Raw genomic sequence first — 19,300 nt, 5'->3', positions numbered from 1 at the left:
GCAGCACTGTTTGTATAATGTACGGAAAAAGCAATTTTAGATTAACTGAACCAAGATTTTTTTTTGTCATATGAAAATATGCTCAGCCATTCCCATTCCCCAGATGGACAAGAATGCTAGTAGTAGAACATTATTAATTGTAAGTTTATTGTATTCAGTATTTTGCTGTCAACTGAATGTGCAGGTTCTAGACGTACCACAACTTCTTGCAAACTATTTGGAAGACTAACTGTTGAAATGCCATGAGACGGTCTCTGGGAAAGATCAATGTTTTGCAGTGGACCTCCAACACTGTGGCTCCGAGTCAAGGACACTCCCCTTTTTGATGGATTATTGGCAGATGTCTTCAAGGTTGTGGGATCTTTAGTCTGTTCTTCTGCCACATCACTGTTTGGATTTTAGAAGAGAATATGCTAATATGAAACTATTCAGCATTCCTATGGCAACAGGAAGGACACAGAGAAAGGCTGCCAGGTAAGTTATCCCAAACCAAGTTTCTCGATTAATAATATTTGCCCAGTTAGCTCTACCATTGAGGGAAAACAAAACCAAATGCCTTTAAAAACAGTACAACCATCCCTCCAGAAAAGCAGCTAGGTATAACCTAAGACATGAATCTGAAAGCAATTAAGTTCTGTATGGGTACTATTGCTCTGGTACAGTTTCACCTTGCTTAGAAAAATGGCAATGTACAGTTTTGTCAACACACAAAGATTATCTTGTTCTGACTATGCTCCTTTTTCCTTTCCCTTAAGTTTACTTCCTCTAAACGTCATAAGCAGAGAGCAAAAATATTATAGAAAACAATTTATAAGTTGCATGCTAAAATAGCTGAAAAACTAAAATTGGAAGTGTCAATGTCATCCTACAGGATAATTTAGGCAAACTCTTACTACAGGCTTGTCAAACTTAACCCAAGCAATCAAGCTGCTTGCAGATCTGGGAATATTTAATTTGTGCCTGTTATAACAGAAGCAATGGATAAAAACAATCCAACTACAATACAGAAGAAAAAACATCAAGTGAAACAGAAGTGTCTGCTTCCAAATCTGCAAAGAGAGGGAAGAGATTAATGTAGAGGTGATCTTCACTCCTAAATTTGACTTGAGTTAAAAATATCCTACATCAGAGTTAAGAGATTAACATAAGCAATACTACTTTTCATTTTTAGAGTATTAAGACTAAGTACTATCACGTTGATTGAAGTTTTAATAGTCTGACACAGGCATTAGCTCATTAGCTCACAGGCACTGATAAGAATTCCCAACTGAACAACGATTTTTAAAAAAAACTTTACAACAAAATGTCAAGAAAACCCTGCAAAAAGGTCACAGTTCAGAACAGCACTGTTTCAGTTCTTCATTCTACCAACATGACACCTTCTCCTTAATGCTTTTTTCTATAAACTGTTTCACAAGTGGTATTGTTTTTCTGAGTTTCAGTTTTACATCAGTGTTAATTTGTCACAGAATGCATGCTCAGTACCACCATCGAGTGCTCCAAGACCTTTCCCTCAAAAAAGAGCATTCCAGCAAGTGAACTTCTTTTTCCCCATAATGCCGTGTTGTCCTTCTTGTTAAATTCTAAACTCAAGCAAAGGAGAAAGTTCTGTGTGTCTTTAAAAGGTGAGTGCGTTCTAACAGTACTGAGTAGAAGTTTTACTTACTACTCAGTAGTGGATGGACCTGAAGGTTTATTTCTATAGTTTTATCTCTAAAACCTGCTCATTTAGTGGAACCAGCATTGCTAAAAGCATGCTTCAAACATGCAAAAAAAACCAAGAGGAAACAGATGAACAAGTCACAATTGTAATTCTCCACTGTATTTGGTACATAAGTCAACCTTCACTTTTTAAGTAGAGGAAAAATACTGGAAGCATTAATACATTTCTGACAGAAATAACAAACCTGTTTTGCCTACCTCTGCTCAGCTGCAGAGCTAGTTTCTTCAGCTATGGTGTGGCTGGATTGTGGGTGTTCTGAAAAACTGATCAAGTCAGCAACAGCTGGACTGGACAACTTCTGCTCCAGGGGATCAGTGGTTAATGGAAGGGTACCACTCTGTAAACTATCTCCTGAGGTACTTTGCTTCAGGAAAAAGCTAAGTTACAACATGAATGGCAGAGGAGAGAAATAAAAAAGTTAAGATGTAAGTATAAAGTAATTTTAAGAGTTACTATTTTCTACATTTACTTTCGAAAAGTAGCAAAAATAAGGAAACACAACATTAAAAAGCTTGACAATGGGACACAAGCTTCATCCTGCTCTTTCCACTGTAACTTATACAGGCAGAGTAAATGAACACACACAAGAGATTTGAACTGCAAAAGGAGAAATCCTAAAGTGTACATAAATCATTACAAGTCACCTTAGTTTGTCACAGTTCCCAAGCGGCAACAGCGTACCAATAGCTGACACATCACTGAAAATGGTTGTTATTGTAATCTGACATTGTAAGACTAGAACACCATACACCATTCTAGGCACAAGACAAGAAGAACATGTCTTGCTTTGCTAAGGTTTTCTAAGTACACACCCTACAGATGTTCAGTTTCAGCATCAGAGAACACTAGCAGAAGCTCTGTTTCACAGCAATGACTACAGTGAGAATCCATTTTAAATTACCTTAAAGTAAGTTTCAGCCTTCAAAGTGCAATTGAAATCAGTAAAAATAGTAAGCAGAGAACCTTAAACTGGAGAGCTACCGAAGAAACTATAAGCTGGAGCATCTGTAACTAAAAGCTGTTAGCACACTTGATTTGGGATAAATTCTTTGCTGACAGATTTGAAAACTGCTTCATATGCTTTTAAAAAGTACATGATCCATTAGCTTTGTTTTAAAAGCTAAGAAAACGAAAATAGATTTATGCCTTCTAAATAGTTATGCTTACAAAGAAGACACAAAAAGAAAAAGTGGTAAAAAGGCAACCAGTTTTTTCCTTTTTGGCCATTTTACAATGAAACTCAATAGTTTTTATGACTTGGAATTTCCTTCAATATGATCATGACCATTAAACAAACAGTGATGTTCTTATTAGCATCTAGACAAAAACATTGGGAGGTATAACGAAAACCTTTTGTGAAAAAAATATAACCATTTACAGGTGGAAAGACAGAACAAGAGTATCTATAAAACACACTAACCTTGCAGTGCCACGTAGGTCCTTAAATTCAACATTAAGTAAAGGTAGGAAGGTACTTTTACAGAAAGGGCAAGTAGTGTTCAAGTTTGAATCATCTGCTGTCCATCCAGCCATGATTTCTTCATCGTAAACCAAAGCACCACAAGCTCTACATTGAGAGCAGCTTGACATCAATACCTAGAACAGCAAAGAACGAATACTATCAGTCTTGTTTCATGGCTGTTTTATAATTGGGTTTATAGGCTTAGTAATCACAGGAGTTTAAACGGGTATCAGAATGCCAGCTGGGAGGCATGAGTTCATCACTTCTTACCATACTCACAGTTATCTTGTCTACATAACTTTTACCTATGAAATGCGAATACTAATAATTTATTTTTCTTAAGTATTTTGAGACCTGGAAGAAGCACTACCCTGAAATCTGAAATGCTACTAATTTAACATTTGCAATTGCTTGCTCCTATGAAGCCTTCATCATATATGAATTGTTTTGAATTGTGTAAGTAAACGCATGTCTACTTTTCAAAAAAAGAAAAAAACCCTCTAAACAGCCAAACACAAAAGAAACCGTTATAGTGGTATGGTGGGTTGGCCTTAGCTGGATGCCAGGTGCCCACCTGAAAGAAATGTGACCAGTGCAAACACAGTGACCATTATCGTCATAGCTGAAGTCTGAAAACAACTATAAATGACAACTGAAACAGAAAGGCATATTAAAGCTTTATCGTTCTAGGCGTGGCTGGGATAGAGTTAATTTTCTTCACAGCAGTCTTTATGGTACTGTGTTTTAGAGTGGTGACCAACTCTGTGTTGATAACACACCAATGTTTTAGCTATTGATGAACAACGCCTTACACACCATCATGGCCTTTTCTTTCTCATTGTCCCCAACCCAGCAAAGGCTGGGGGCAAACAAGAGGTTGGGAGGGGAAATGCCCAGGACAGCTGACCGAAGGGATATCCTGTAATGTCACACTCGGTGATAAAACTGGGGATGTGTGTGTATTTCCAAGGTAGCAGTTTCCTGGGGTGTCATGGTGCTGACTGATCACCTTTGCATCACTTTCTTCTTGTCCCCCCTCCTGTGTTCTTTTTCCCCAGTTCACTTATTAAACTGTCTTTATCTTAACTTGCTTTTTTTCTCACTTCTGCCCTTCTGAGTCTCTTCCCCATCCTGATGGGATGGGAGTAAGCAAGTACTTGGGTAAGGGCCGAGCTGCTGGGTGTGGTCAACCCACCACAATTATTCAGTAATAAGACATCATTTTCTTAAAGGAAGGGGGGATGGAGGGGGTAAGCTTGAAGGGAAAAAAAAACCCAACAACTTTCCTCTCTAATTTCTCTTTTCAAGTTTTGACCCTTACCTCAGTTGTCTCTTCTTTATATATATATATATATATATATGTATGTATCTATCTCTCTCTACATATATCTGAGAGATACTTTGAGAGATACTTAAAAGCATTTAACACATTTTTCTTTTTTAAAGGTACTCTCATACCTTGGGCTAAAAGTATTAAGCATCTTTGAAATAGAAATGTAGAAAAAATTGTTTTGAAAAATCTAACTGCATCCAACTAAACAGGTAATTAATGTATACAGTAATACTGAATAATTATATCTTTCATCTATGAGTTTATTAATCTTACCTCCATTGCATAGTTCTGGAAAATGCTGGATAAACTAGTATTATGTGAAGAGCTGTGCTCTGACTTCTCAGAATCTAGAACTTTCATACTTCTTGGGAATGAAGCTTCACCTGTGCAGAAAGAGTTGTCTGTGTCTTGTATTCAAGGAAAAAATAATTCATCTATTCCCAAAGAAAATAACTTCAAGGCAGAAAATTGTACCAGAAGATCTCCAGATATGTGTAGCTCTGTAACTTCATTAATATTATAATTAAAACATAGATAGTTATAATTTTTGTGTTATCATTTTGTGATATTATTTTTGTGAATAAGCAGGTATTCCTGGCTATACCTAGTTAGGAAGTATTTTTACAGTTAAATCCCCGTATTTTGTATCAACTTTTTAAACATTCAACAAAGAGAGAATCATTAGCTATTTGCTACTGCAAGGTAAGAGTATAGAATGGAAATACAAATTTCCTTGTACTTCTCTTAACAGCTTGAAATAATTTCAGATTACCATAGCTTCCACTGTTATGAATGATTTCACCATAATAGTTTTCCCTGTTTGTTGTATTATAAACAAGTCAGGAGAGGGAAACAAAAAAAACCCCAACAATCTCACCTGCACTGTAATGCTGTCTTCCTGCATCTCCACTGCTACTGCTACTGCCAAGACTTGTAGTGCTTTGTGCAAGCTCATTCGTAATCAGCCCTGGGACTCCAGTTCTTGATGACAGATTATCACCTAAAATATTATCTTCAAAACCAGCAGGGAAATTAAAGTCTGGTTGATTGTTCTCTTCCTTTAATACAAGAAGAAGAAAATTAGCATTTCTGAGTACTTCCAGATCCATTATTTGAGTTCCATCTTTATCCTGATAAATAAAAATTAAAGTAGCAGATTAAGACAAAATCCTGATGTAGGAATGACCAGAAAAAAAGGTCCAAGTTAAAGTCCTATTTTCAGAACTTAACTTAAGACAGGAATGAAACATACCAGCTGAAATGATGCAGCAATAACACAGTCACTAAGACACAGCACATGACAAAGTATAGTAATTGGGACATTAAAAATGAAAGTTACAGAAATAAAAGAGGGGAGAATTAAAAGATCCCTGAAAGAAATTAAAATAAGTCACATTAAGGGAATTATGATGTGCCATTAAACAAAATTCTGTGGATTATGTCAGTATAATAGAAAGACACACAGGAAAACCTAGGTCCCAGGAAAAAAAAATATCAGGGAAGGCGGCCAACCAGTAAGTTTTCACTGTCACAGGCAATATCTGGGAAGGAAAAAAAATTTTTTTATATATAAAGAAAAATGTTTTATGTCATAGAAGAAGAACCCTATTAGTAACACCAGTTAAATCTGTTTCACACAGAAATAAAGCCAGACAGCTGTCTTCCTCTCTCCCACCTTTTATGGAGGCTGGGGAAAGGAGGAAGAATTTGAAAAACGTATCAAGAAGGTATCTTAACAGCCTGAAGAGGGGAGACAAAAGATCCTTAAAGCAAAACACGACATTGAGGGGTAAACTGGATCAAGCAGAAGCCTTCCAAGACAGAAAACTATGTTTGGAAGCACAACAAGAAGACATACATAGGAAGGAGGAAGTTGTAATATTCACCCCTCCATCTCCTCTTTCATTTGTGTCATTATACTCTTAAATGTTTTACTCTGAAAAAGACTGTTAATTGTGTTCACACAAGTACAAGAACACTGTTTCCAAATTTCTGATTAAATTTACTAAATCTCATGCTGTCCCTCACTATTTGCAACTTTAATCCTCATCAGCCTGACTTCTTAGGTTTGTGATTTGTTTTCACAACCTTTTATTTATTAAAATAAGACAGACAGTATGATATCATTTAAGATGACATAATTTTGTTCTTACAAGCGTTTCTTGGTGCAGTTTCTTTAAACATAAATAAAAAGATAAATAAATAAATAAATAAATAAATAGGGAGGGGAATGTTGAGAACAAAAAGTCAAAGTATACTGCATCAAGACCTTTTAATTTGCTTTTGTCTGAAAAGTGGTTTTTAATGACAGGAAAACTGCACTACACATTAAGTGCAATTTTCATTAGCTAACTGAAGTTGACAGTTAATACAAAACACCATCTCACAAAGCAATCTACTGGACACAAAAGTTACTCCTCTAAATTCCCAAATTTTTCATATTGAAAAACACTTGCCTCATCATCTGAGTAACTATATGCTGAAGTAACAACTCCCCACATCTTACTGGCCACATTGGCGGCCTGCTTCATGCCTGATTTCAGAACATCCATTTTTGGTCCAGACAGTATATTGTCTAACTTCAGATTTGATAAAGTTGTTACGACAGATCCTAATGAGCCATGTGGAGAACGACCCAGTCCTGTCAAAGATGAAGACCGCTCCTTTTGAACTTGAGGATGGGTTTGTTGCTTTGGTCGTCCAGTGAATGTTTTGGATCTGGAGACAGGACTTCTCCGATTTTCGTAAGACTTGGGAGATGGCAGGCCAGGATCCAAAGGCAGGCTCGACCTCCTTTCTTGGGAGTGACCAAGTGTACCAGAGGCTTCTGCTTCCCTGCCTGGTTTGTGAAGTTCCATGCTGGGAAACTTACTGCCCAATGGGTTCTTCAGATTCATATAGCTCTCTATTTCATCTGCCAAATTACGTGCTGCAACTGGTGACACCAACTTTTCCTCAGGTTCTGGATGCCTTGGTTGTGTGTTGTCAGTAGCCAGCAAAGATAAAGGGTCCAAGCCTACTTCAACATCTTCCCTTTCAACAGGCTTAACCACTCCATAAAAGCTATTCCTTTTAGTAGTTGCATCTTTGGATTCTGCTTTCTCATTTTTGGACTCAGCTGACTGTTCCAGGTTCATGTCTTCCACTGTGGTCATGTTTTCATCTCTTCCATTCTCAAGATGCTCCTGCCCTTCCCCAGGTTCTTCCAGCACTGGTGAAGACCTATGCTCCATTTCCCAGTCACTCTCAGTCACACAACCCCAGGTGCCACTTATTCCAGAAATCTGCTGGTCAACAACACTTTCAAAGCTGTGGGATTTATTCATTTGACAGGGTGAAGTTTTGGCCCCAGATAGAGCTGCTGTGAGGATCTTGGCATCTGCTCCCATCATTATTGCTATTTCTTTAGAATTCAAGTCCAAGCTGCCTTTTTTCAGCAGCATTCCAGCTCTGCTTTCACTGCTGAAACTGCAGCTTCTCTCTGAAAACAGTTTCTGCCTCTTCTGTCTTTTTTCACTCGATTTCTTAAAAGAAACATCACCAAAGACTACATCTTCAACTGAATCCTCAGTTACGAATAGTGGGCTAGAACCAGTTTCTAAAAGAGAAAAGGCATTAATATGGTATCCATAGCCACCAAACATGTTTATTTCCTGAAATTACATGAAAACTCTACATCTCCTTACCTGTGAGGAGACTGGGAGCAAGTTACCCATTAGGAAATTACACTAGTATTAACAAGGGACTTTTACTGGCTGTAAAGGCATCGTACAGATCAAAAGTCACCTACTCTGACTCCTTGAAGTCAAAGCTTTTTACAGCTTCTACTTCCTTTCCCTATGCCAAACACCCAGCAGACAATAGGTACTACATCCATGAACTAAAGCAAAGTATAATTAAAGATTGCACGTTTTTTGTTTTCCAGAGCTGTATTCACAGATCTATACATCAAACCCCATAGTTCACTCTGGTTCTGAAAAAAAACCTACTGTGTGTGTCTGCACAACACAGAAGCATTACTTCATTTATGACACAGGCGTATTTAGAAAACACTAATTAAATGTAGCATGTGAAGATGTAAACTAATCTTATAATCTTATTTCCTTGGGGGAATTGGGAGTATTTATTGTCTAGAAAGCTGTCTTAGCTAGGCAAAAACCTCCAGAAGTATGGGAAATCTACTGTGTTAGGGTCACCAACAGAGGACCCAATGTATCATATCCACTGCTGGAGGATGTTTGAGTCTCACACTGATGCTGCCTCTTGACAAGTCATCCACATTCATAATTGCCAGAAACATTCTGTGCAACTTTTTGCCTGAGACTAAGTTCTTTGCTATCAAGTTATACTGAAGCTGGACTACACTGCTTCAGTATAGACAAGGACAAGCACAAAGGCAGAAAAAAAAATGGGCCCCAAGATCTGGCTTTTATGTCCATAAGTCTCCTCATCATAAAGCTCCAGATATGTAAATAAATTTTGTATGGCACAAAGACAACATGTATTGATCCTAGATTATACACTGGCAAAGTAAGCCACAGGAATGAAGAGATTTGTCCAAGCTTAGTGAGTTTAGGTGACAAAAGTCAAGAGCAGAGACCCTAGTTCTCTTGGCTTTCTAGTACACTACTGAAACAACTCTCAGTGTGGAACAGAGACAATCTTGATTTCAATTACTCAACAGTGATTTTCAACCTTAGAATCCACAAGTTCCTTCTAAGTCACCTGCAAAGGATAATGGAAAGCAAATGCATGAAGTATATGCACCTCAAATAGCAGCTGTGTTTCTTTCCACAGCATGGAATATTGTAAAACACTACAGAACAAGATTGAGACTTCAGCAAGTTCTATTTCACCCAGTGACTCACCACCACTGCTCTTCCTTCCACTGCTATCAAAAATGCCAGATGGAACTTTCACAATACTGTTACCTCCAGCAGGCACGTCTGTTGGATTACGGGTTTCTATATTCAGCTGTTGTTTTTCATCAGATTTCTCAGTACCAACCTCTACAAGAAAAAGAATGTGAATTTTAGTTAATTTAACTGAATAGTTGCATTTGCACTATCATGGAAAATATAAACTCAAACACTTAGAACCTAAAGGATCAGTCCTACTATGTACTGAGCATTTCCTGGAAATAATATCCAGATGGATGTCACTAGGCAGCATTATGCAGAGTGCTTAGCTGTTCAGAAGGTTAGAACACATGCAAATTTCTTCCCTTGGTATTTTTTCAAACAAGCAAAGTACAGCAGGACCCACAGTTCTCACTATTTTCATGCAGACCTATTTGTCTAATGACAACTTTAGAAGCCCTAATTCACATTAAGGATCTGCTAACACAGGTATGAAACAGATGCAATAACAAGAAAGACAAAATACAGAAAAATTAAGGGCAAAATCTGGATAGAAGACAGGAGATGACTGTATTTTCTACAGCTGGGAAGAGTCTGTAGCAAAAAGTAATGCCTTTTATTAGGTCAACTTGTACAGCTAAAAAAAAGGTCAAATTTTCAAATACAGAAGTGAGAAGAACATAATACAAAATACTGTGTGCCCCAGCACTTGTCCAATTTTTCCATCTATATTAAACTAGTCTAATAAAAGGTTATTTCTACCTATATGTATTCCACTGCTATTAGCCACGCTACAGAAGTAGTCCATTAGATTTCACATAGTCATATTTTGACCTTGACATCGTGAATTCAATGCATTAAGTATTTGTGGGAGTCTAATGCATGAAGCAGATTGTGCTGGTTTTGGCTGTATTAAGAGTTAATTTTCTTCACAGTAGGTAGTATGGGGCTATGCATTTGTGCTGAAAACAGCACTGATAATACAGGGATGTTTTAGTCATTGCTAAACAGTGCTGATATAGCATCAGGGCCTTTTCTGCTTCTCACACCACACCCCACCAGTGAGGAGGCTGGGGGTGCACAAGAGGCTGGGAGGGGACACAGTCGGCACAACTGGCCTCAACTGACCAAAGCAGTATTCCATGCCATGTGATGTCATGCCCAGCATATAAAGGGGGTAATGTTCAGAATTATGTTTTGGCTTCCCAAGTAATGATTATCCATGATGGAGCCCTGCTTTCCTGAGGATGGCTGAACATCTGCTGGCTGATGGAAAGTAGCAAATGAATTCTTTATTTTGCTTTGCTTGTGTGTGCAGCTTCTGCTTTACCTGTTGAACTGTCTTTATCTCAACATATGAGTTTTCTTACTTTTACTCTTCTGATTCTCCATGCCATTCCACCAAGGGGGAGCCAGCAAGTGACTGTGTGGTGCTTTATTGACAGCTGAGGCTACACCATGAAACAGATTTATTACAAAATGCCTTCATCAGTGTAAACATGCATACTTAACCTCCTATTAGCTTTTCAGCTTTAGAAGAAATATTCTTCTCTACTTGTGTTTCAGTTGCATGAAGACTATCACCATCATCTCTTAGAAGTTCATCCTTGGATCCATAGCCCTGGTCTGACTGACCACCTGTTTGAAGGAATACAAAGACATGCCTCAGATTTGTTTTACTTTCCTAACTTTTTTTTTCAGTAAGAAAACAAAAGAACTGAAATTAATTAATTTCACATTTTGTTTCACCAGTAAAGTTCATAGTAAGATCACAGAAATGTCTAATCTGTGCACAGATCTACAGATGGTGACAGTAACAGCAGAGATACTTAGGCCTTACAATCCAAATGTACTTTTTTCATTATTATATTAAACACAAGTTACTCGCCCAGGAACACTACAGTGACTAACTGCCTTTAATGCTCTGTATCTCCTTTTCATTCCTTTCCCTTCTCATCAGCATGAAATACTTCATTGCTGGGCAAGATAAATTCTCAAATGCATCTACAAAAGAAAGTTAGACAAGCACGACAATAATTGAGCAAGCTTCTAACAGTGACTACATCCCTAAAAAGAACTTTACCATCAATGGCCTACATCTTTGTGCTACAGTAGAAAGTATAAAATGTAATAGGAAAAAAGTAAAAATCTAAACATTTTTAAAAAGTCTGCTCCTCCACAATACCAGTTAAACTTGACAGCTGTAACTCATTCTTAAAAAAAAAAAAAAAGAAAGTCCAAAAAGTCTGCCATAGGAAGCAATCCAGAAAGACACTCTTTTCTTTGTTGTTTTTACCTAAAGTGCTATTGCATGTGCAAAAATACAAAAATACTACATGGGACATATCCCACATCAAAATGTTCAACAGGATTGTTGATATGCCTTAAGAATACCTACTAGAATACATGACAGTATTTTAAAAGATCAAAGTGTAAGTAAGTTACTAAGTGTGAAAGGTATTAGGAAGCTCCATAAAACTTGACTGACAGACATAATTCATCTACAATACATATTGCTACTGTTTATTTTGCCAACAAAGAGTAAACGTGTAAAAAAGAATTAAATGTCAAAATGTTAAAAACCTTTTAGATAGAAAAATAAGTTCTGACATTCTTCAGCCCTTATTTTCTCTCTATCACCATTTCAATAATGTTAGTATCTCTGCTTTGCACAGAAGTGAAAACACCCTATCAATAAATGGGTGAATTACCTGCAGAAGTAACATTCAAGGGTAGAAATAATGCACACGTGCATCCAAGGCTTCACACCATATAAGTCTGCACCCCACACCGTGATAGCCAAGGACAAATGCGGCACCCAAGAGACAGCAAAGAGCAAAAAGCAGAGCAACAAAGAGCAGAGAGAAGGGAAGTTCAGTAATCTAGGTAGGCATATCAGATGAAGCACAGGAATCAGACTCAAAGTTCTCTTTACAGAAGGTCTCAAGATATTAAAAACATGAAGACTGTGCAAGAACCACTTGTACATTAAGTTTTGAAATACACACAGAAAGGAAGTTTAGTTGACACTGCACAAGTAGGATGTAATCAGTACTAAAGCAGATATGAAGAACCATGAACTTTATCTTGCTATCTCAAGTGATCAACCTTCCATGCACTCTTTTACTCCAGTTTGTCTGGGAGAGTGCACACTACGTTTAAGGCAGAGTTTTTCTCCAGCTTATCACCCATCTTTCCACTTCCAGGGTGTCTCAAAAAGACTGTATGACAATGTTCTGATAATTTCTATATTTATTTCCAAGTTTAGCAACTACTATTAAGAAGTTTGAATATGGCCTTTAAAAGCATAAGTTTACTATAACCAAACATAACATACTAATTCCAGGAATGCTACTTAGGCCTTTCTGGATTACCATCAACAAGCAACATTTTAAAGTGTTAGCTTCTAATCACCTCAGCAACTTTCACTCCTTTAACGCAGAGAAAGGTTTTACTCACACAGACTATCATCTCTATAAATAAATCACATTTGCAAAAATCGAACAGATTCATATATCAGAGGCTTCATGCCTCTTCAGAAGATTAACACAAAAAGCAAGGTTCATGAGACCACAGCAAGACATTTATTTTAATGTAATGGTACTTCTGCTACAGTTCACTCTAACCTAAAGCAGCTTGATCTGCATTAAAAAGTAATACTCAACAACAGTGTATTTATTTTTCTTTACATAGTTTAATTTCAGCTTCATTCTCTACAGCCTCAAGAGGGGAAGGATGTGGTTGTGGAGGGGAAATCAACCAGAGACTAGAAAATTTAGCCTTTTGGGGGACTGTTAGTAGTGAAACCCAGCAGAATCTAGTACCTGTGCTAGAGTGATTATCAATGGAATCAAGCCTGACTAAGTCACTGACGAAGAGAGTGTGCTCCCCACTGTTAGCATCATTAGAACTATCCACGCTACCATGGCTCACCATGTCCCCATCACTTCCACCCGTGGTACTCCGCAGAGCTAAAGACATGAACAAGAGCTGGTTAGTAAGACAGGATTTAACCGTTCAGATTTTTAAATATATCTAACCTCTTCAGACAACAGTAAATACTTTTGCTTGCACAAATAAAATAAAAATATGAAAATGTAGCAACAGAATTCAGGCAATTAATTCTTCAGTCTGCCAAAGACATTCTAAGACTGTTCCAAGCACTGAGTTGGCAATCATCAATTTTTATATACTTAGGGAAAGATTTTCCACTTGTAAAAGCCACAATGTTAGCTGCAATCCCTCAGAAAGCACGTCATGCTCTTGTTCAGCAGAAATAAATCCATTTCAACTAACTTATTACCTGATGTCACAGGTACTCGTGGGCTCTGCGTTGATTTCTTTAAGCACTGCCTAAATTGTGCTGTGCCATGAATTACATTCCGTACCTTTGTCCACAGGAATACGCCACTGCGGTTACTGCTAGGCCAGGGAGACTCTAAAACTGCCTACAGAAAGAGACATTGCAATAACAAAAACAATAAGAAACTTACACTGAGACACATGGTACAGTGAGAAGCTTTTCTTCCCATATTCAAAAAAGGCATTTCCTGTGAACCATGTGAAGAAAGACAAATATTTGAGTTTTTATGAGCTGTACCCTTTTGTGAACTGTTCCCTTTTATCCCCCAGGTCTGAATACAATACCTGAGTAACAAGAAACAATGGATCAAGATTTGTTTAAGTACCCAAGGCGGGTTTGTTCTTACTTATAAACTTCAGCAGCAACAAAAGACCACAGTAGAACCTTTTTTCCTATCACTTTACACAGTTTACTTTACTAAGAAGTTTCATCAGCATGTTACGGGAACTTGGAAGCAAGGAAATGAGGGGGAGGCTACTTCTACTAGCCTAATTCCAGCCTTCATCCACCATGGATCCTGCTACCTTAAAGGATACACATAGGAACAGATGGTTTTAACATGGAAGCATTAGATGGGTTCCAAAACTTGGAAACGGAAACACTATAAATGTATTTCAACAGAATTTTTGGTTAGCCAAACACAGCACAGGAATGTAAACTTAACAGGATAAAACCATACGGTGCAGATCCAGTGAACCGTAAGCACGACCAAAATGATAGCTTGCCCAATAAAAACAGCTAATCTAAGTGAAGAGCTGTAAGAAACCACCTCTAAATGTGCTACAGGACAAGGGGAGTGACAACAGCAAGAGAGACACTGGTACAACATCCTTCGTCAAGACTTGTCTTACCTTATTGTAATAGCCGTAGGTGATGGCATTTGGCTGTATTCCAGCATTTTTCATTTCAAAGAGGACTCTCACAGCCTGAACAGGCTGACCCCACAGTCCACAGAGCTGCATTACAACTCTGTAGCAGACCTGAAAAGACACAGAAATGCATAAATGGACTGATGACAAGGATTCTGAAACAGCTTAAGCTCTTTCCCAATTTCCAGCTTTTTACACATGTAAAAGGAAAAGCCATGTGAGAGTAGCTGCTCGGTACATAATACTCAACAGCCAGAAGAGGGAGCAAAAATTAAATAGGAAATCGCAGGACCTGAGATAACATCAGCAGTCACATCTTTAGAATGCTGAATTTTTTTCCACTCGGCTCTTCTGTTTGCAAAACAAGGTAGAGAAGGAAACACCCATGCAAAAAGCAGGATAACTTGCTTCTGTGAGCCTGTGGATACTACTGCAAGAATGGTATGCTGCACACAAACCCATTATCCCTTCAGTTTAGTAAGGCTGCAAAGCATTAAATCAAAGTCCATTTTAAAATTAGGGATATTCAAGCACTTAATTCTTGAAGAAATCTGGGAGAAGACTAGCAACACTAAGTTTGAGTACTTGACCCAGCTGACACTAAGCTGGTGATAAAGGAGATGAATTTTCAGTTGCTTTAGTTAAGCAGACTTCTTTGAGATCATTTCAAGGTGGCTTTGTAACAGGTCAAACTGTAAGTATGCTTAACCTGGTGGTGGCAGTGAAACACACTATCTTTGCACCTTTTCTTCTGTTCCGTATATATATATATATTAACATTTTTCTATTCGCACTTGCCTCATCCAGTGGTTCCACATCCGTTTTCCTCATTTTAATTAGAACATCATATGCCTGCTGCAGTGCTTTGACCTTGGGATGTGCAACTCTGATGTAGGCTGGCAGACAAATAAACCATAGGCTGTAACTGTGACTGAAGAGACACTTAGCCCACTGTGGAGGGCTTACGTAGTACTTCTTTGCTAATTTATGAGCTGTTTTTATCTCCTGTAAGGGTGAAACAAAACAAAAAAGCAGACAAAAGATGTAACATCCCAAATTTAAAAGCCATTACTAACTCAGCAGGATTCTTAAAAGTAAGCACTTAATAATAATGGACAAACATTCACTGAAGCTCCCTTCTCACCACTCTCATTAAGGCTCTATGCAAGTACAAGCTAGCATGAGAATTAATCCTCTTTTTCTTTCCCCACTCAAGCATTAATTTTACTTTCCTTTTGGTTTATGTTACAGTCTAAAGCTTAGAAATGTGTTTGACAGTGAACTGTGATCTCAGATGCTTATTTGTTTACTTGTTGCCTTCTATTTCTTTCTTTTGCAGGTGTTGATTCTCAATAGTTACAAAGACCTAACCTTTACCAACATTAACTTATAGTATAAATAGCTAGTGGCAATTTTACAAAAAAACTTCACATCTTTCAGTGTTCACACAGTGATTACAGTAAGACTCATCTGACCTGTTTTGTCCTCTTTGCCATGAGTGCCGGACTATTTGAAATGCTGCTTCCAGCTGGGTGTCTGCTGAAGGAGAGCTTGAGCTCCTGTGGCCTGTCAAAGAGCTTGAAATCTAGTCGTGGAAAGTTTTTATAGCTACAAAGATGATTAAAAAACAAACAAACAACAGAAAAGAAAAGCTTTTTATATACCTGCTGATAGCAGGAAAGCCATACAAAGACACCTTGCTTGCTAAGAACTGACAAACAGGAGAATAAACAACTGAGGTGGGGTGGGGAAGGAAAGAAGATAGGCAAGATCATTTTAGTCTTCACAAAGATATCACAAGAAGATGCCTGGGACACTAAATCTCCACAGATAATGGAAACAAGACCCAGACTGCCATCCATATCATGGAAGTCAGGGAAGCACAGATGATGATTAACAAGGACAACAGCTGGAAACAGAACCTTCATGACCTCCAAGAGAGACAGGAAGGAAAAAATCATACCCAGAGTGTCTGAAATGCCACTTCCTGCACAAGGCTGAAAAACACTGAATGAAAGAAGTCTGAAAAGCGGAATGGGTGTTTTGTTCCTTTGGTTCGACAGCTGCAGATCAGTAATACTGGGCAGATCCATTACCCACCCTCTGTCATTCCCACTGTGAAACAAACTGCACTGCAGTTGCTACAAAATACAAGTAAATGGCTCAAAGAGAAAGACAGACACTGAATACATGTAGAAAAATATTACTATAAAGTTGGCAAAAAGTTACTGAAAAATTAAAATCAAGATCCACATGCCCTGAAACGTACACACGCACACAAAACATTGACTTCTAGAGCTTCAGAAACTTACAAGAAGGCAGGCAGTTACTATCTTTTTGAAGATTCTTCTGAACATTGTATTAAGGCAAGTTGTGCACCAAGGCGGAACATCTGCCCCGCTTGATGTCACAAGCATTCTGGTTTCACTACATGACGCTGTTTAACTTGTACCTGTATTTTGGCACTCGGTCCTGTCCATCATCAGCAGGAGGTTCTGGTGGCATTATGAACACTGTGTGTTCACTTTTTTGTGACTCGTCAAGCTCAATCAACCGTGTATCTTCCACAGAATCTACATCAACCTAAAAACAGAGTTTGTACTCTAAGTACAGAGTTTGGCTTCAGGAGAAAATGTCCTTTTTAACATTAGTTATGCTAGCATATGTAAAAATACATTTAATATATACAGTATTTAATTATATACATAAAATAAATTATATTTGTTCTAATTACTCAAATATCAAGTCCACAGCTTTGTCTCTCCATTTTTATTTCAGGATCAGATATCCCTAAACATTTTGAAGGACAAAGTACCTTCTCTCCTTTTTCTGTTCCTTTATCTGGAAAAAGCTGGGAAAAGAGGAAAAAAATAACTAAAATTAAAAATCCTAAATAATTCTATCAAAGCTCTGTCATTATTAAATAGGAAACATTTTCATATTACTGTGGAACCAATTAATCTCTTTTTCAAATACTTCCTTTGCTGAGAGTAAGAAAATGCAGTAATCAGTACGCTTTCAATTTGTTGACGTTATCTACTAAATACAAAATCCTGAATCTATCAAAAGACAATGCTTTCATTCAGTTTAGAAAGAAACTGCTGGTTTTGCAGATACTTGCAATATGACAATTTAAATATGCAAGACATAAACAACCTGCAATCATATAAAATTATTAACAATATTAAAAAAGTATACTCTAGATGCATGCTATTGATGCTTACCCCACACTCAGAAGAAAGAAAAATAAGGGCAAGGAAACATTTAAACACTTATTTTGTGGTCTGTTTACAAATGTTGATTTGATCGGAATCAAAGACTCATTCTGTAAGAACTTGGTATGAAAATGAAGGTTCTGTCCAGAAAGAATCACATATATACCCCTTAAGAACTTATCATTCTCTAGTCCCCAATTTTTATATTGTGAACTTGGTATTTTACAGATGAAACTAGAAACTCAATAACACACCTAGACCAGAACCATGCTGAAGAGACTTAATTTCAAAAAACAAGACTGGGTTAAAATACAGGCAATGAAAGGGGATCTTATCCACATAAATAATTGTTGACATTAAATGGGTTTAAGTTTAAATTGTGTGAAAAAGAGCAACAATGCAGATGTCCACTGGTAGATAATTCCACATTAGAGGGAGGGTGATCAACATTTAAAGGGAAGACATGGATTGTGCTAAAGTGTCAGCTACTGATATTTCTCACATTACCTTACAGCTTGACATCCTACAGGGCTGTAATGAAAGCTTTCTGCATCAACACATAAAATGATGACTGTGAAAGATAACGAAGGAAGAAACTGACTCTGCAAAAACCACCAAGAATTCCAGTCCTTCAAAACACTTGCTGCAGAGGCTATCTACCTTTACAAATAAAAACCCAGACAGTAACACAAAATTAATAGAAGCATACAATTTAATAGTATTGCTACATGTTTTTCACCTTTTCTATGCAGTCATCAAAAAATGCCAAGCCAGTATCCTTGTCACTCACAAAACTGCACTCTTCAATAAAGCGGCTGAATATCTGTGTTTTGGTGAGATGCATGTAGAACTTTGTATAGGCACGGTCTCTGCTTTTTAAAAATCCTGGTTATAAAAAGGAACAAACTAAATACCAGTTATGAGTACCCTTAGAAATTAACATATGAAGGGTCAATATAAAATACTTAAAGTGCTAATACATAAAGTATTTGCTTTATCAATAAAAACAACTACTTATCACTATTACTGGAAGATTAAAATAACACTTTGGGTTTTTAACAATGCTTTTTTACCACAGTTAACAATACGTGGCAAGCAATCACCCCCATGCAATCTGCTCAATGTGTTTGTTGACTTTTTGTGCAAGAAAAAGGAGATGATGGCCTTGTACAACAGCAGAAGTATCTAACAGTTAAAACAAAACTAAATAATACTAAAACAAAAATTATGTTATCCTAAGAGGTCATAGGTGTGAAAATATTTAAGACTTCCCAAAGCTTTGACTAAAAATCTCGCTTCTAGTAACTAAAAAAATAGACCAACAACCCCCCCCCCCAAAAAAAACAACAAACCAACAGCCTAACACCTCCATCACATAAAACCAAAGACAACTGTGTCATCTTATCTAGCAGTCAACTCTAGAACAGTTCTAAAAAGCTAAGGTGCTAAGATCAGGAATATAAAATGACTTTTGCT

At 37.4% G+C, this 19,300-nt stretch overlaps 1 protein-coding gene and 2 long non-coding RNA genes across 9 annotated transcripts in view; 2 read left to right on the top strand and 1 right to left on the bottom strand.

Annotated features, from left to right (window-relative positions):
* The window catches only part of DENND4C (DENN domain containing 4C), a 77,123-nt gene that overhangs the window by 11,103 nt on the left and 46,720 nt on the right, over positions 1-19,300 (bottom strand). For 2 of the 4 annotated variants that reach the window (XM_080372865.1, XM_080372866.1), the window contains exons 13-28: positions 18,564-18,709; positions 17,425-17,460; positions 17,062-17,192; positions 16,085-16,217; positions 15,408-15,614; positions 14,592-14,720; positions 13,681-13,825; positions 13,202-13,348; positions 10,890-11,015; positions 9,387-9,527; positions 6,971-8,116; positions 5,396-5,572; positions 4,792-4,901; positions 3,144-3,319; positions 1,921-2,100; positions 198-387 (exon numbers count right to left, since the gene is read on the bottom strand). In XM_080372865.1, coding sequence (XP_080228991.1) covers positions 198-387; positions 1,921-2,100; positions 3,144-3,319; positions 4,792-4,901; positions 5,396-5,572; positions 6,971-8,116; positions 9,387-9,527; positions 10,890-11,015; positions 13,202-13,348; positions 13,681-13,825; positions 14,592-14,720; positions 15,408-15,614; positions 16,085-16,217; positions 17,062-17,192; positions 17,425-17,460; positions 18,564-18,709 — 3,320 coding nt within the window. The remainder of the gene's footprint in view (positions 1-197; positions 388-1,920; positions 2,101-3,143; positions 3,320-4,791; positions 4,902-5,395; positions 5,573-6,970; positions 8,117-9,386; positions 9,528-10,889; positions 11,016-13,201; positions 13,349-13,680; positions 13,826-14,591; positions 14,721-15,407; positions 15,615-16,084; positions 16,218-17,061; positions 17,193-17,424; positions 17,461-18,563; positions 18,710-19,300) is intronic. The other 2 variants (XM_080372868.1, XM_080372867.1) reach the window with 2 other exon arrangements.
* Positions 383-14,585, top strand: LOC308056925. Of its 4 annotated transcripts, none has more exons than XR_013925025.1 (4): positions 383-1,625; positions 3,529-3,641; positions 4,632-4,727; positions 14,010-14,585. It is a non-coding gene; the product is annotated as an uncharacterized lncRNA (long non-coding RNA). The 4 variants fall into 4 exon arrangements; XR_013925027.1 differs by lacking the exon at positions 14,010-14,585 and adding an exon at positions 10,944-11,612; XR_013925024.1 differs by lacking the exon at positions 3,529-3,641.
* On the top strand, positions 16,213-18,659 carry LOC308056928. The gene is made up of 2 exons (XR_013925030.1): positions 16,213-16,975; positions 18,339-18,659. It is a non-coding gene; the product is annotated as an uncharacterized lncRNA (long non-coding RNA).

The sequence above is a fragment of the Falco punctatus genome (genome assembly GCF_963210335.1).
Source record: "Falco punctatus genome assembly, chromosome: Z".
Classification (NCBI taxonomy): Eukaryota; Metazoa; Chordata; class Aves; order Falconiformes; family Falconidae; genus Falco; species Falco punctatus.
The sequence above is the reverse complement of the archived record's forward strand: the minus strand, read 5'-3'. Positions and strand labels throughout refer to the sequence as shown.